At 51.4% G+C, this 16,154-nt stretch overlaps 1 protein-coding gene across 2 annotated transcripts in view; it reads right to left on the bottom strand.

The window, feature by feature from the left end:
- Positions 1-15,872, bottom strand: part of LOC138492234 (uncharacterized) — a 765,255-nt gene extending 749,383 nt beyond the window's left edge. For both annotated transcript variants that reach the window (XM_069619271.1, XM_069619270.1), the window contains exon 1: positions 15,729-15,872. In XM_069619271.1, coding sequence (XP_069475372.1) covers positions 15,729-15,740 — 12 coding nt within the window. In that variant the 5' untranslated portion in view covers positions 15,741-15,872. The remainder of the gene's footprint in view (positions 1-15,728) is intronic.
- Positions 15,873-16,154: the final 282 nt, after the last annotated feature.

Genomic DNA, 16,154 nt, shown 5'->3' on the forward strand with positions numbered 1-16,154 from the left:
TGTCATCGCGTGTAATTGGACAAAAGTGCGCGTACACGCGATTGGCCTATGTACGTGTATTTAATGGGTGCGCGGCCACTTACACACGCAAGTACGTCAGCGAACCTGTATCCCGTGGTGCGTGTGAATTTCCGCACGCTATTGGACTGGGAACTGGTTTCCAGGGGTGCGCGGGTCACACGCTGTATCCCGTGGTGCGTGTGAATTTCCACACGCTATTGGACTGGGAACTGGATTCCAGGGGTGCGCGGGTCACACGCTCGCCTAGAACACGCGCTAAGCATAAATTGCGGACTTTAACAATAACAAGCTCAGACGCCAGGATGAACATACCGTTCCTAGCAGCAGTGGCAGTGGGCTACCAAAGGAGGAGGAGGAGGATAGTCAGGGCCAGAATATTCACACCCAGAACCAGCCTTTTCGGGATGCCTGATGACCAGGTGTATGAGAGGTACAGGTTTCCACCACACATCATACTGGACCTGGTGAGTGAGTGGGAGGATGACCTCACATCACCCACCCTGTGCTCCCAAGCACTCAGCCCCCTGGAGAAGGTCCTCAATGTACTGCACTTCTTAGCCACTGGATCATTTCAGCGGACAAGTGCCATAGTGGGTGGGGTGTCACAGGCCACCCAGTCACGCTGCCTACACCAGGTCTTGAACATCATGACTGCACGCCCATCAGTCCGCAGGCACATATACCTGCCCAGAACACCTGCAGAAAGGCATGCTGCCGCCCTGGATTTTTACGCAGTGGCACGATTCCCCAAAGTGCTAGGTGCCATCGACTGCACCCATGTGGCTCTACGTCCCCCCAGGGCATCTGAGCACATCTATAGGAACCGCAAGCACTGGCATTCCATCAACGTGCAGGTAGCATGTAATGCCAAGGGAATCATCACCTCAGTATATGCCAACTATCCCGGCTCCACCCACGACAGCTTCATTTACCGAATGTCCACCCTAAGCCGGGACCTAGAAGCTGGGCGGCATGGCGATACATGGCTGCTTGGTGAGTATGTATGCCACTGCACATGCATGCATGTTGGATACTGAGCAAGGTCACAACCTCACCAATGATACCAATCCCCACCTCCACAGGGGATAGTGCCTACCCTCTCAGCCCCCACATGATGACGCCAATTCGGAACCCCACCACGCCACCCCAGGTAAGATTTAACACAGCCCACATTACAACCAGGGGCATAGTGGAGCGCACATTCGGAGTGCTGAAGTCACGCTTTCGCTCCCTTGACCGTTCTGGCGGGCAGCTGTTATACGCTCCCCCAGTAGTGTGCAGGATCATAGTGGCAGCATGTGTCCTGCACAACGTTGCAACACGCCGGGGCCTGGCCGTGGACATGGTGGTGGCCCCACATCCCCAACCACATGCACAGCCGCTGCGCATGGGAGGGGAAAGGGCACGGGGGGAGGCAGCCCGTACACAGCTAGTGGCTAATTACTTCACATAGAAATCACACCCCTGTGGAGTGCACACTGCCCTGGCACATTCCATCTGACAATCAATGATGACTCAACCTGACACTGATCCTGAATGTGTGGAGAATGAACCGGGAATTCCATGTCAGCCTGAGATTGTTCACCTGGAAGTGTCACAATGTGTGCATCCCTACCCACACAGACACCACCAATGCAGTTTTGTGAAGTTACACATTGAAGCAGCTAAAATGAATACCCACTTGCAAAATGCAACATGAGGACAGTGCCATGTCAGCCAACCCAACCCCAGCACTGCCACACGACACACCGTGCCATGTCATGCTAATTGCAGGTAAACAAAGTAATCCCCACAACATGACATCACTCTCACTATGTACAGTGGCACTATTAGAAACCTGCAACACCTGAAATGCTCACAGCAATGCCGGACCAACAACATACTTGAGCACGTAGTACCATAAACATGACATCAAAAATGTTACATATTAGTAGTGTCACCACCTGGAAATGCCTGCACTCCCACCACTACCAACTGTGCAGTGTTGGCGCCATGTAGAGTTGTAGGTGCACTGCTGCCAACATGGTCCCCATCGCCAGACTTGAGGTCCTTGTGTGGACTTGAGGAAGGGACCTGCAAATTGGGAGGTAGACACAGAAGAAGAGTTACACATCAATGCAACATGCAGTGTACAACACAACAGCAATATGCACTATGAATGTATACACAGTATTGACTACAGACTGGCCACACAGCTCATAGGAGTCCAACGTCACTGTGTAATTCACTGTCACTTGGGCACACCCTTTGCAAGCCCATGGAAACGGGAAGCAGGAGGGGTGTGTGTGACTCAAACCCAAGCATCTGAACCAAATACATTACAAGCCTGCATGTGCCCAGCCACAATGCAGCGTATGCCCATAGGAACCACGGAAGCCAACAGATCGGAGCCAACAGATCGGAGCCAACAGATCGGAGCCAACAGATCGGAGCCAACAGATCCTCCCAAAAAAATTGGGAATAAAAGAAATCAAAATAAAAATAAAAATAAGAAACAATCAAAAATGGCCATTGATGGGCCCGGGGGGGTTGGGGAGGCCACCCAGGAGGTCCGAGGACAGGATGCACACCAGAACCCACCTGCGTGGATCCTGGGAAAATAAAACACCTCCATGGGCTCATGGCCCACACGGCTACCCTATTGTGGGAGTGTCACTGCTGTCGCTATTATCACCCTGTGCAGCTGCATCCGGAGGTGGTTGCACTATGGGAGGCAGCCCACGCAAGGCCCTAGTCTGCTCCTCCATGGCTGCAAGCATGCGGGTGTGGTAGGTCTGGTTCTGGAGGATGAGTGTGCGGAGGTCCCCATGCAACAACTCACGGGATGCCCGGACCTCCGCCCTCGTTGCCTGCATCTCAGCTGAGAGCGTACGGGTGAGACGCTCCAGCTGCTGTTCTGTCCTTTGGTGTGTTGAAGCCTCAAGCTCAACAAGAGTCGTCCTGAGGTGTAGGAGCTCCTGCCTCAGGGCTTTCCTGTGGCCCTGGGACTCAATGGAGATGGCCTCCTGCAGAGTCGCCAGTGCCGCCCGCCTGTCCCTGTTGGACCCCAACATGTCCTCCCTGTGTGACTGGCAGATGGAGTCAGTTGCCTGCTCTAGTCGCTCCATCAGCCTTTCTGGGGGGACAATGGAAGTGGCCACCCTATCCATGGCCTGAGCCATCATCTCGGATGATGCAGCCTGTTGGGTAGCCATACCGTAAATGGATTGCTCCCATGCGGTATTGCCAGGTGGCGTACGGCCACCACGTCGGCGGGCACCACACCTGTCTGGGGCAAGGCGAACTGCGCCTTGCTGTGCCGGCACTGCCTGAGGCTGCAGGACTGCATTCCCCCTCTGATCTGCTGGCCCAGGAACAGGATCAGATGTCGCGGAGTGTGACCCTGCATCCGTAACCACCGAAGGCGTAGCTGCCAACACTGACATCCCCATGGAGGGTACTGACCCTGGTGCAGGTGGGTGAGACAGAACAGAATCCCTCCCTGGAACACTCACCAGCGACGGCACGTAGGTCTCATCCGAATCAACACCTGAGTACAGCTCGGGGGAGGTGCAGCCAGAGACACCCCTTGAGAGCACGACCTGCAGCACTTGTGGGTTCTCCCCCACCACCACACCACGTCCCTCACTGGTGGTTGGTCGGCCCTGGGACACCTCCTGGGTCTGCACCATCTCCACAACCCCAGCAGTATCAGGTGCGTCTTCCCCTGCAAAGACATGAAAACAAAGTAATGGAAACAGGCATTAGCACCATGGCACACATTGAGGGCTGAGAAGCAAGAGAACCAGCACTTGATTGACATGTCCCACATGACTAAAACCCTCCCATGCATGCACCCTCACTGCGTATGAAGTGCAGGCAAACGGCACACACTGATGACACCAAGATGGAAGATGAACAAATTTTCTGCATGCTGCCTGGCAGTGGCATCACACATTGGCCTGTGATTGGCAGGTGAAACACACATGCCATCACACAGATGGCATGTACCATTGCTATTGAGTGAAGATGGAGAGGAGGGCAGCACCTATTCATTCAGTCCAGTTCCCGCATGTAATAGCTTTTCTGATTCTAACAGGTCAGATTTTTCACCTGGAGCTGCCAGTCTGTAATGGTCAAATTGCACAGGGACATGTGTGTACAAATGATATCCAGGTAACAAAGTCACTCGCCTTTACCATACCCATGTCAGACATGTGACTAGTGGACAGCGACATGCCTAGTGAAAGTGGTGGAATGCAAACAAACTGACTGAATGAACAGTGAAAAATAAGCAAATCTGTTGTGTCAAGGTGACACTTCAAGGGCAACTGGCGTGCAGTTGTGCTAGATGTCTACTGTTGGCAGAAGGGATACTGCTATGGCCAAATGCAGCTGCGCAGGAAGTATTGCATGAAGCACATGGCTGACCCATACGACTGAGGCGCACACACTCTCACCTGGCACCCAAACAGAAGCCCTCACACACACACCATGCACATGTATGACACACACATGCATGTGCACTCACCGGACAATGCCTCGTAATCAGCCAGATCTCCCACGCCTTGGATCTGTTCCTCCGTGACGTAGGTCCCAGCGACTGACTCATGTGGAGTGAGTTCCATGTCTACTACTGGAGACCCACCTCCAGTCACTAGAGTTGCGGCATGACTTGAGGCCAGCTTACTCTTTGCCCTGCGCTTTAGGTCATTCCAGCGCTTATAGCAATCATTGGCTGTGCGCCTCACGATTCCAAGGGCACTTACGATGTCCGCAACGGTCTGCCAGTGTGCCTGGCGTTGTGCAGGTGTGGTCTTGGATCCTGCAACAATGACCATCTCGTTGTCATGTCCGGACACATACTCGACAAGTGCATTCAGTTCGTCATCCGTGAAGCTGGGCTTCCTGGACGGGCCGGACTGTGTAGCCGTGTCTGGGGCATCAGCCTGTGCCGGACGAGCACTCTTCCTCTTCCGCTTGGAAGGTGGTGGTGATCCTGAGTGTCCTGCGCCGCTCTGGACACTAGGGGCAGGAGCCCTGGTGGACTCTGTATCAGGAGTGTGGGATTGCACACTCAGCATGGGAGTTGGTGCAGGCATTGGCTCGAGTGTGATGGTGTCAGGGGGAATGTCAGCAGCATGGACTAGGACCGACACTGTCCTGGCTGGGTGTGTGAGGGCTGGGGTGGATGGAGCCGCAGCTGCCCCTGCAGCCACTCCGCCCTGCCTCCTTGGTGCAGCGGATGACCTTGCTGCCCCAGATCCACGTGGCATGATGGCATCAACGTGCACCAGCGCACGTGTCGTAGCCCTGCTGACCTGGAAGTCAGCCATGGAGTCAGCCAGGTCTGGTGCCACAATGGGCTGGTCCAACAAGGGCTGAGCATGGATGGTGTCAGCCACTTCAGCCTCAACGGGAGGGGGGGAGGGGGGGAGGGTGATGGGTGCCCTTGACTGGTCCTCCACACATGGGGGGACAGGCTCACCCTGCAAGTTACGACCACGTCCCCTACCGGATCCACCACGGCCACCACTTGTGGCTCTTCCACCTTTGCCACCCTTACGGAATCCTCGCCTCCCAGCCATGGCACTGATATTAATGTGCGTATGGGAGTGGCTGTAGACAATTGTCCTGGGCAATTGGGGGTCAAAGGGGTTGGGTACCAGATGGTAATTGTACCCTAGTGCTCTAGCACGGCTGATTGTAACCCCTGGGGAAAGATGAAGGGTCACGCAACGCACAGGAGGCCCAAAAAAGGGAGATGACGTGCACGCAACCCCTCCTAGACCACGTGTGCAGAAAGAAAAACCTGCACTACGCTGTGGCACCCAGTAACACAAGAATGAACGTATGCGTGTCACACGCAGCCTAGAATGACCTCTGAAGGGGTAGGCAACACACGGGGCAAGCACAGAAGTTGGATACGTGCGTGACTCACCGTCTGCCAGGTAAAAGAGCGTGAAGAATGAGCGCGTTTGGCTGGCTAAACCCCCGCCAAAAGAAGATGTGTACGCTGTCTGAGAAGACAGGACAACAGTAGAAGGGGACACTGTTTGAGGGAACAGGCCCAGGTAAACCAGTAAAAGAGAAAAAAGAGAAAAAGCTGTCAGAGGTAACAGGGAATACGAACTGGAAACGCCATGAAGTAAATCGCGTGTGAAACGACAAGAAGTACAGATTTCACCCACTCGCTCTCCACGAAAAGCACGTACAAGGAAATGGTGTTCTACATGTACCTTATATACAGGCCCACACGTACAGCGTCACTTACGCGGCGTGTACGTTCACCAATCACACGCTTTGTCACTCCTGCGTGTAGATCCATTTTCACCAATCACACGCTTTGTCACTTCTACGTGTACATCCATTTTCACCAATCTCACGCTTTGACACTGGGACGTGTCACGCAACAATTTCCTGCACGTGCAGGTGACTATAGGCGCGCATATGCTGTTGACGGGTTTACGCGCTAAGGGCCTTTGCTGACGTGTGGGATTTCACTACCTATCAGGCTGTCCACGCGTTCACACACGAGAGACCACGCTCCTGGCCAGGAGGCGAAATTACTGCCCCCCAGAGCCCTGAGCACGCTCCCACCTGCCATCTGCTGCTGCCTGACTGCCTGCTGGCCACGTGCCCCACAGTGCTGGTGGGTGGGGGTGTTGGGAGACATGGGTGGGGGCCTGGTGGAGGGTGCCCCTGCACTGGTGGGGGTGGTGGGAGACATGGGTGGGGGCTTGGTGGAGAGTGCCCCTGGTGGCGGGGGGTGGGGGTGGTGGGAGACATGGGTGGGGGCCTGGTGGAGGCTGCCCCTGGTGGCGGGAGGGTGGGGGTGGTGGGAGACATGAGTGGGGGCCTGGTGGAGGCTGCCCCTGCACTGCGGGGGGGGTGGGGGTGCAGGGGGACATGAGCAGGTGTGCAGGGTAGTCCCCTGTTTTGTAGGCTGCCTGCAGGGGCCGTGGAGGGTGTACAGGGAACACCTGTGAGGACCCACCCAGCCTAATCGCGTGTGATGATTCCCACGCACCCCTGTAATACACGTACCCTGGCTAATCGCGTGTATAACTTCACGCGTACCCCTGTAATACACGTACCCTGGCCAATCGCGTGTTAAACTTCCCGCGTACCCCTGTAATACACGTACCCTGGCCAATCGCGTGTTAAACTTCCCGCGTACCCCTGTAATACACGTACCCTGGCTAATTGCGTGTTAAACTTCCCGCGTACCCCTGTAATACACTTAACCTGGCTAATCGCGTGTTAAACTTCCCGCGTACCCCTGTAATACACGTACCCTGGCCAATCGCGTGTTAAACTTCCCGCGTACCCCTGTAATACTCGTACCCTGGCTAATCGCGTGTATGACTTCACGTGTACCCCTGTAATACACTTACCCTGGCTAATCGCGTGTTAAACTTCCCGCGTACCCCTGTAATACACGTACCCTGGCCAATCGCGTGTTAAACTTCCCGCGTACCCCTGTAATACACGTACCCTGGCTAATCGCGTGTATGACTTCACGTGTACCCCTGTAATACACGTACCCTGGCCAATCGCGTGTTGAACTTCCCGCGTACCCCTGTAATACACGTACCCTGGCCAATCGCGTGTTAAACTTCCCGCGTACCCCTGTAATACACGTACCCTGGCTAATCGCGTGTATAACTTCACGCGTACCCCTGTAATACACGTACCCTGGCCAATCGCGTGTTAAACTTCCCGCGTACCCCTGTAATACACGTACCCTGGCCAATCGCGTGTTAAACTTCCCGCGTACCCCTGTAATACACGTACCCTGGCTAATCGCGTGTTGAACTTCCCGCGTACCCCTGTAATACACTTACCCTGGCTAATCGCGTGTTAAACTTCCCGCGTACCCCTGTAATACACTTACCCTGGCTAATCGCGTGTTAAACTTCCCGCGTACCCCTGTAATACACGTACCCTGGCTAATCGCGTGTTAAACTTCCCGCGTACCCCTGTAATACACGTACCCTGGCTAATCGCGTGTATGACTTCACGTGTACCCCTGATATGCACGTTACCCGCTTTGCGTTCCTTGTTTGGCTGCCCTGTAAACTGGTCCAGGGTTAGCGCAGCCCTTTGCGATGATTTAGCGATTTTGCTGGCTTTTCCTTGCGCGAGGGCGTTCTTGGGGGCGTTACTGGCGCTGCTGCAGGGTCGCTGCGATACTCTGCGCCACGGCTGGTTTGGGAGCATGAAATCCATGAATACGCTGTGCGCGGAAATCGGTTTTATCGCACGTGCCTGGCGCAGTCAATCGCACGCGGACACTCTGCGCCAGCCGCTTGCGACACTTTTCTGCGAAATTCTATGAATTACCCTGACAGTATGGTGTGGCAGTAAAAAGCATTCTTGTCATAAAGTATACAGTATCAAGCATATTTGAGAGGTTTACACTATTTACATATTGTACATAGAATACACAAATAAACAGTCTTTAATTGTTGCAAGACTAACAGGTATCTTGTTTGAACAACAGAGTTTTAAGGTTTTTGTGGAAAGACCATTAAGATGGGTCAGTTCTTAGAGATAAAGGCAGGGTGTTCCAGAGTTTGGCAGCGAACACTGGGAAACTGGATCCATCGGCTTTCTGTCTCCTAAATCTTGGTGTAGACATTAGGCTAGTGTAGGAGGACCGCGTAGGTCTGTTGGATTGGGATTTCACAATTAGATTGCTGAGGTAAGCTGGGTCATTGTTCGAGGTGCATTTATGAGTAAGCAAGATTACTTTGAATTTGATTCTGTCTCGTACTGGGAGCCAGTTGATGTTATGTCTTGTTGACGAGATGTGTTCATGTTTAGGTATGTGAAGTGCTGCTCTGATAACATTATTTTGCACAACTTGGATTTTGCTAATGTTTCTGGCATTAGTTCCTGCAAAGAGCGAGTTACAATAATCGATCGTGGAGAGGATCAGGGCTCTTGCCAGGGAAATGCAATTGTCAGAAGAAAGGAAGGGTCTGCTGGCTCTAATGAGTTTGAACGTATAAGTTGACTAGGAGACAATGGCATTGACCTGTCTTGTTAAGGACAGTGTTCAGTCAAAGTAGACACAATGTTCAGTCATTGGCCACGTTGATAGTATTGCCATCAATGTTAAAGGATTTATATTGTTGTTGTAGATTATTCAGTTTTGATTTGCTACATATGATGGTGTCTGAATCAGTGTCATAGGAGCCTGTGATAGGTAGGAGTATTTGGGTGTCATCCGCATAATTCGTATATGTGACACCCAAATTATCTAGTTTGTAAAAGAGATGTTTGGTGAAGGCATTATAAAATGTAGGTAACATACAGGAACCTTGTGGAACACCGCAAGAAACTAGGGCTGGGGTGGCTGCTGACGAGTCAGAGAAAACCCCTCATAGTGCGATTGGAAAGAAACGATTCAATCCATTTTGTAGCTTCCGGGGAGAATTGGGTGGCCGTTGCTAGATGGTGACAAAGTATTTTGTGATTGACCAGATCAAATGCTGCCGACAGGTCGAGCACTAGGAGGATACATAGGTCCCCTTTGTCCTTAATTTGATCCATTTGTGTTTTAGATCCAAAAGTGCTGTTTCCGTACCATGTTCTGGGCGGAAGCCGGACTGTCTTAAGCCTAAGAGATTATTTGATTCAAGAAACCTTTGGATCTGTAGATAGGCTACCCGGTCTAGATTTATAGAAATAGCACCGTAATGATGGGTCGGAAATTAGTTGGGATCCAAATGTTGTTGTTTTTTAGCAGCGGTAGTACCCAGGCTTCTTTTAGATCGTCAGGTACTTTGCAAGAGGCAAAAGAGCTGTTGATAAGTGAAGTGATAAAGGGAGCCAACTCATTGGCACAATCTTTAATGAAAGTGGCAGGGCAAATGTCGCCTTTGCATCTTGAGGGTTTAAGTCCTTTGATAATTTTGATTGTTTCTGAAGTAGTCAGAGGAGTTAAGGCAAATGTATGTGTGGTTTGCTGTCTTCTGGTGGGGGTTTCTTCAGGAGTCAAGTTCTGGTTAAGTATGGTTTTCTTGGCTTCAATTTAATTTTGAAATAGCATGATTTTTCAGCCAGGGCGTTTTGTACATTACAGCACCACTGCTGATCCTTGATACAATGGTCCGGGATAGGGGCAGGCGATTCCAATTGCGAAGTATAACAAAGTTCTCTGGAGCTAGATTGGGCATTCTCAACTCTCTGATTATAAGAATTCCCTTTAGCTTTAATGGCTTTAATGGTTGCTGCGTTGTATTCACTGGCTGGGGCATGGAAGTGAACTTTATTTGTAGTTAATTGTGTTTTTTTCCAGTGGCATTCGGCTGATCTTTTGGTTGCCTGTAGGGTTTGTAGATCAGCTGTGAACCAGGAGTTGGCATGTGCTATTGGTTTGACTTTCCTGTCACTTAATGGAGCTACTTTGCCAATAGCTATTTGGATCGTTTTGTTGTAGAGGGTATCTAATGAGTGTTAGTTATTGGGAGCAAGAGGGGTAACATGTCTCGCTGATGTTTTTCTGATTTCTTGACGGTTGAGACGACGTGAGCCAAGTACATTTAGCTGGTTTTGTGGATACTGTGGTAGAGAAGAGGATGGAATTGTAGTCTGACCACGGACCAGGGGTGTTGGCTAGAATGTCAGTGACACAATTGATGTCGGCAAGCCAATCTAATGTGTGTCCTTTTTCATGGGTCGGGAGAGATATGCGATGTGCGAGGCCTCAGGCTTCTATTAAGTTGGCAAGGAGGTGTGCTTGTAAGTCAAGGGGGTCATTCAGACCTAGATTAGGTTTTGTGTTGGAAGCTAAGAGTGAGGTAATGTCATCCTCAAAGAAGGATATTGGGCCTAAGGGTCTATAAACGATATGAAGAGTGAGGTAACAATTGTGGGTGAGGGCCACCTTCAGAGTAATTACTTCACCTGATGGGAAGGTGTTTTCTGTGGATATCCTAAGATCTGAGTTTTTTGCGAGGTGAGCTACTCCTCCTCCTTTAGATGTAGTTCTGTCTTTCCTGTAGATAGTATAGCCTTCTGGGATGGCAAGAGATATAGCCGGTCCTGAAGCTGCATGGAGCCAGGTTTCTGTGATAGCAAAGAAGTCTAAGTTGTTAGTTGTAATGAAGACTGTAACATCTAAGGCGTGGGCTGGGAGCGATCTAGCGTTGATAAGAGCTCCTTTCAGGTGTATCAGAGTATCGATGCAGTTGATGCCCTTCATGTTAGTAGTAGTGGTTTTCAGGTCTTTTTGATTGACTATTTGATATGAGGGTTGGACTAATGGGATTTCAGTAGCCTCGCCGGCATTAATGAGATTAGCTTGAGCTCGAGAAGGAAGGTATTTTGGAAGAGAGTGTTGGATGTAGTGGGGGAACCAGCCCCAGAAAGCCTTGTGGACAATGCAAAGGTTCTTGAACTTGATCCTTGCAGCCACTGGGAGCCAGTGGAGGGATTTCAGTGCTGGAGAGTTATGGTCCCTGGTCTTGACGCCAAGGATAAGTTTTGAAGTCCTGTTCTGGATTGGTTGCAGAGGGTGGAGAGTAGAGGAAGGCAGGTTGAGAAAGAGGCTGTTGCAGAAGTCCAGCCTAGAGAGAACTAGGGCTCTGGAGACAGTGAGATTTTTGGGGAAAGTGGGAAAAGTCCCTTTGAGGAGGTGCAGCTGGTAGCGGGACTTCTTGGCGACGTCCGAGATATGAGGAGAGATTGGGGTCGAAGATGACACCAAGCTTTTTTCCTCACAGGAAGGCGAAGGAAGGATGGCCCAGGGTCGGCAGCCAGAGTGTGAGGGGGAAAGCAGGAGCAGGGGTCCCAATGAGAAGGATCTCCGTCTTACTGGCAATAAAACGGAGATCATTGGAGGCACACTAATCCTGAAACGCAGATAGTCAGGAATGAGCGAGAGGATACAAGGCTGAGGGGAGCCTGTAGGAAAGCCGAGTGTCATCAACATAACACAAAGTTAATGAAGGTAGAGATCAGGTGGGCCAAAGGGGTCAAGTTGAAAAACCAGGGTGAGAGGATGGAGCCCTGGGGATCGCCACAGAGAGGTGGCAGAGAGAAGGAAACCAAGATGGACCTGGGAGGGGAGGTCCAAGAAGAAGGAGGTCAACCACCACAGGGCCTGATCCGTGATTCCCAGGTCCTCACAGAGTCGATTGATCAGGATGTCGTGGTTGACTGTGTCAAAAACAGAGGAAAGATCAAGGAGGATGAGGACGGAAGGAATGCTGGAATCAAGGTTAGAGAGCAGATCTTCACAGGTGTTCAGGAGAGCAGTTTCTATGCCTCTGGCAGCTCTGAAGCTAGAGTGATGGTCATGGAAACAACAAACAGATTCATTGTGGAGAGAAAGCCAGGAGATTACCAGCTTTCCAAGAGTTTGTCCAGGAAAGGGGTGATGGAGATCGGCCAATAGTTTGCCGGGCAGGTAGGATCAGCAGACGGCTTCTTGAGGAGGGGGTGCACAAGGGAGTGCTTAAGGGGAGAGGGGAAAGTTCTGGTGGTGAAAGAGTGAATACAGAAATCAGCCATGATGGTTCTGGAGGAGCAGGGCGACCTGTTTGGACGACACTTTCATCAACCGGACTTGTCTAGAAACCTCATCAGGTGTTGTCAAAGAGAAAGAGAAGAAAGAAGGAGAGGGAGAGATGGCCAAAGGGTGGCTGCGAGAGGAAGAGGAGATAGAGGACAGGATGTCCTGAGTTTTAGTGGAGAAGTTAGAGGCCATAGCCGTTCACAAGGCCTAGGAGGGAACCAGAGAGGTACAGAATGCAACAGAATTGGCCACTTACTTGCAGATTTTAAAGAGATTGGCTATGTTGTTAGATGCCGCAGAGCTGCAGGCTTGAATGTGAGATCTCTTCTTGGACAGGACAGAGTCTGTATTGCCGTTGGTGCAGGCTAATTTGTCAGAGGATGCGCCCAAAGCCCTCCACTTCTTCTCAGCCACCCGGCACTTGCGTTTTCAGGACGGCGAGGTCATAGTTATACCAAGATTTCCACTTGGAGGTAGGCTTCAGCCGGATTCTCATGACAGGGGCAAGGACGTCCAGGGTGTTGGAAATAGAGAGATTGAGAATTGAAAGGGCTGTGTCAGGGTGTTAGTCAGCCGCAGGAGTAGGAGGAGCAGAGAAAGTAGAGGCAAAGGCATCCACTGACACACGCTTCATGGGCCAAATGATCAAGAAGGTAGGTGGCAGTGCTGGTGGGGAGGGGCTTTTCTTGAGGGATAGAGTTTCAGATGAGAGGAGAATAGAAAGTGGTCAGTCCAAGAGAGAGGAGTGGTGAGAGGGGAATGTCTGAGGAGATGAGAACATCCAAGGTATGTCCGGCAGAGTGTATCGGGCCAGAGGGCAAAATGGAAAAAGAGAGTGTTGCATATGTTGCAAAAAAACCCAGAGGAGAGATTAGAAGCATCCAGGTGGATGTTGAGATCTCTGAGGAGGAGAAATTGAGAGGTAGAGAAGAGAGGTCGGCCCATTTAGAGAGGAAGAGGGAAGCCCGGCCAGAAAGCCTGTAGATGGTGGCCACAGTTAGATAGAAGCGAGGAGAGATAGAGAGCCTGCAGACCAGGTATTCAAAGGAGGAGTAGGCCTGCGTAGGGATGACAGGGGCCAGGACCCACTCTGGGAAGATCAGGGCTACGCCACCTGCAGGACGTTTGGTTCTGGGTTCGGAGAAGATCTTGTAGCCCACAGGGAGGAGTGCCAAAACTTGTGACAGAACTGGTCGTAAACCAAGTCTCGGCGAGGGCAAGGACATCTAGGTTGAGTTCTTCGAGGAGATGACAGATGTCAGAGGAGTGTTTGACAGCAGAACGAGAGTTTTGAGTAGCGACGTGGAGCAGGTTTCCACATTTGAAAGGCTTCCGTGGAGGGGTACAGGCTTGAGGTACACCCTGTGGCGGTGGTAGAGGGGCCTGAGGGTGGGCAGAGGAGGAAGATGAGGGTGTCAGAGAAGTGGAGGCAGGTGTAGCAGGAGAAGTTGATAAAATGCGGGAAACGCCTATCAAAATGAAGGAGATTGGGCCAATGGCCCTGAAACAAGACAGTGCCATTCAGATACTAATGAGTGGAAGGTGGCGAAGCGGGCCTCCCACCTAGTGCCACCGCTAATGGGAGAGGAGGAAAAAGGAGAGAGAACAGTGACAATATGAAGGGTTCATAGTTCTGCAGAGGGGACGACAAAGAGGATGTTGGTGACAGTCTGTCTGGAGGAAGCACTGATGTAAGTATCAGCGATAGGGAGGCCTGGGTTGGAGTCCAGGATGTCCCTCTTGAACTTCTTCTTCTTTCCAGACTTGGTGAGAGGGATAGGGTAAGAGAGAATAAGTTAGAGAAGATGGGAGAGACAGAGAGCACCATAGGGGGCGCAAAGGAGGTAGGTGCAGGACAACGACTTGAGAGAATGGAGAGAGACGCACAGACCTGTGCCACACAACTTAGAATGCGCATGTAGGGGGGGCGGGATCACAACAAAGGAAGACACAGGAGGGGTACAAGTAACTCACAACCACGAACGGCATGCCTTGCGGGGGGCGGTCTAGGTGAGGGCCTAGAGAGACCCAGCAACAATGCCAGTTACCAGAATGAGAAACACCCAGATTCGACTTATCTTGCAAGTTGCAGCAGGTCGACGGCTGCAGGTTACATGCTACCACCAGCAGACACCACAGGAGCTGTCCTTAGCTTCTGCTCCTTGGCCGAGGGGTCTGCCACGGCAGGGGCTGTCTAGGATGGCCCAATAAAAGGGGCAGGCGGCCAATCAGTGCACAGTGGGAGGGAGGAGGGTCCACTAAAAGGGGCAGGCGGCCAATCAGTGCACAGTGGGAGGGAGGAGGGCCAGAAGCGGAACCACAGAGCAACAGGACGGGGGGCAGGGACACACGGACTGCAGCGCAGAAAAGTAAACTTTTCTGTTTTTTAAGAATACCTTGCCTGCTGCGGCTTCCTTTCAGGACGTATACCCCTCGACTTTCATGTTGCATTACAGACTCATTTGCCAGGGCATGCTGATCAGGCTGTACTTCGAGCAGCTCATCATTGCTATTACTCCTACATGTGGAATGTTCGGCATTGGCCGGTTACACATTCTGCAGCAGCTATACTCAATGGAATTTTCCCATACATGTCAACCTTATCGATTTTGGCAGGAGCGATTTTCATTTGAAAATATTGCTACTTTTTTTGTTTCTCCCTCCTAAAATAATGGTAACCCCAATGCAACCCAATGGAAGAATTCGGTTCTCCCTATTTCTGTGACCCAATCTCCCCCCAAGGTGATGCAGAATGTTTGCCTAACCTGTCTAATTTTAACAAAGCAGGTTTGTAAATCCATGCTCCCTCCCGCCTCCAAATCCATACTGTGGAAACCTTTTGACTGTACAAGGTGGCTGAAATCAGGTCGGTTTGGCAGGTAATTCCATTGTAGTTAATGGGTACTAAACCCATTCTCTCCGAAACGCAGAACGTGACATCGTCTGTACCACCTCGGAAGTCTTCGAAAAGTTCTAAATGGGCAATGGCCGCCTCACGTCGCAAAACTAACCCCCATTAAAATAAAGGTGTAAAGTCTGTCTCCTCTTCATGGCCCGTTCTCTCATGCTGTCTCCACCCATCTAGGAAATGTTCCCGCCCCTTACAGCAGATACTGGGCCAGCAGGCTTACGAGTTCTCCCATGATGCACCGCACCGCTCCCCCAGGTAAACAAGGGGCTGGCCTTAGAGAATACTCACAATAAATGTCATCCTTCTCTTCCTTCCACCCACCGCTGACACTCCGCGCCGATACAGATAACCAGGTCTTTCTGTGTAGCCCCGCTCAAAACGAGAGGGTAAGCAAATGCTTTAGAAGATTTCTGATATCTGCGACCGAGCGGCTTCGTCAACTTCCGGAAAGACTCGGCGCCCGTTGGTAATGTCCGAAAGTTCGACTCAACGAAAAAGGCGGGGCCTGAATGAAGCCGTCTGTCAATGTCAGGGAATCGGCAGAGCCTGTATAATGGGGACCACAGCAAAGTCCTTAGGACGGCTGGGCCGTTTTTGATGGTAATGATAAACGGTGTTGGTGAGGTGGAAAGTCCCTCTGAGACTTTAAGGTGCATGCTATTTGGGCATCTCGCGGAGGTAGTAAAGTCCTGATTGTTTAACAAATCCGCTCTG

Source organism: Ambystoma mexicanum, chromosome 10, assembly GCF_040938575.1.
Source record: "Ambystoma mexicanum isolate Mex_15411 chromosome 10, UKY_AmexF1_1, whole genome shotgun sequence".
NCBI classification, from domain to species: domain Eukaryota; kingdom Metazoa; phylum Chordata; class Amphibia; order Caudata; family Ambystomatidae; genus Ambystoma; species Ambystoma mexicanum.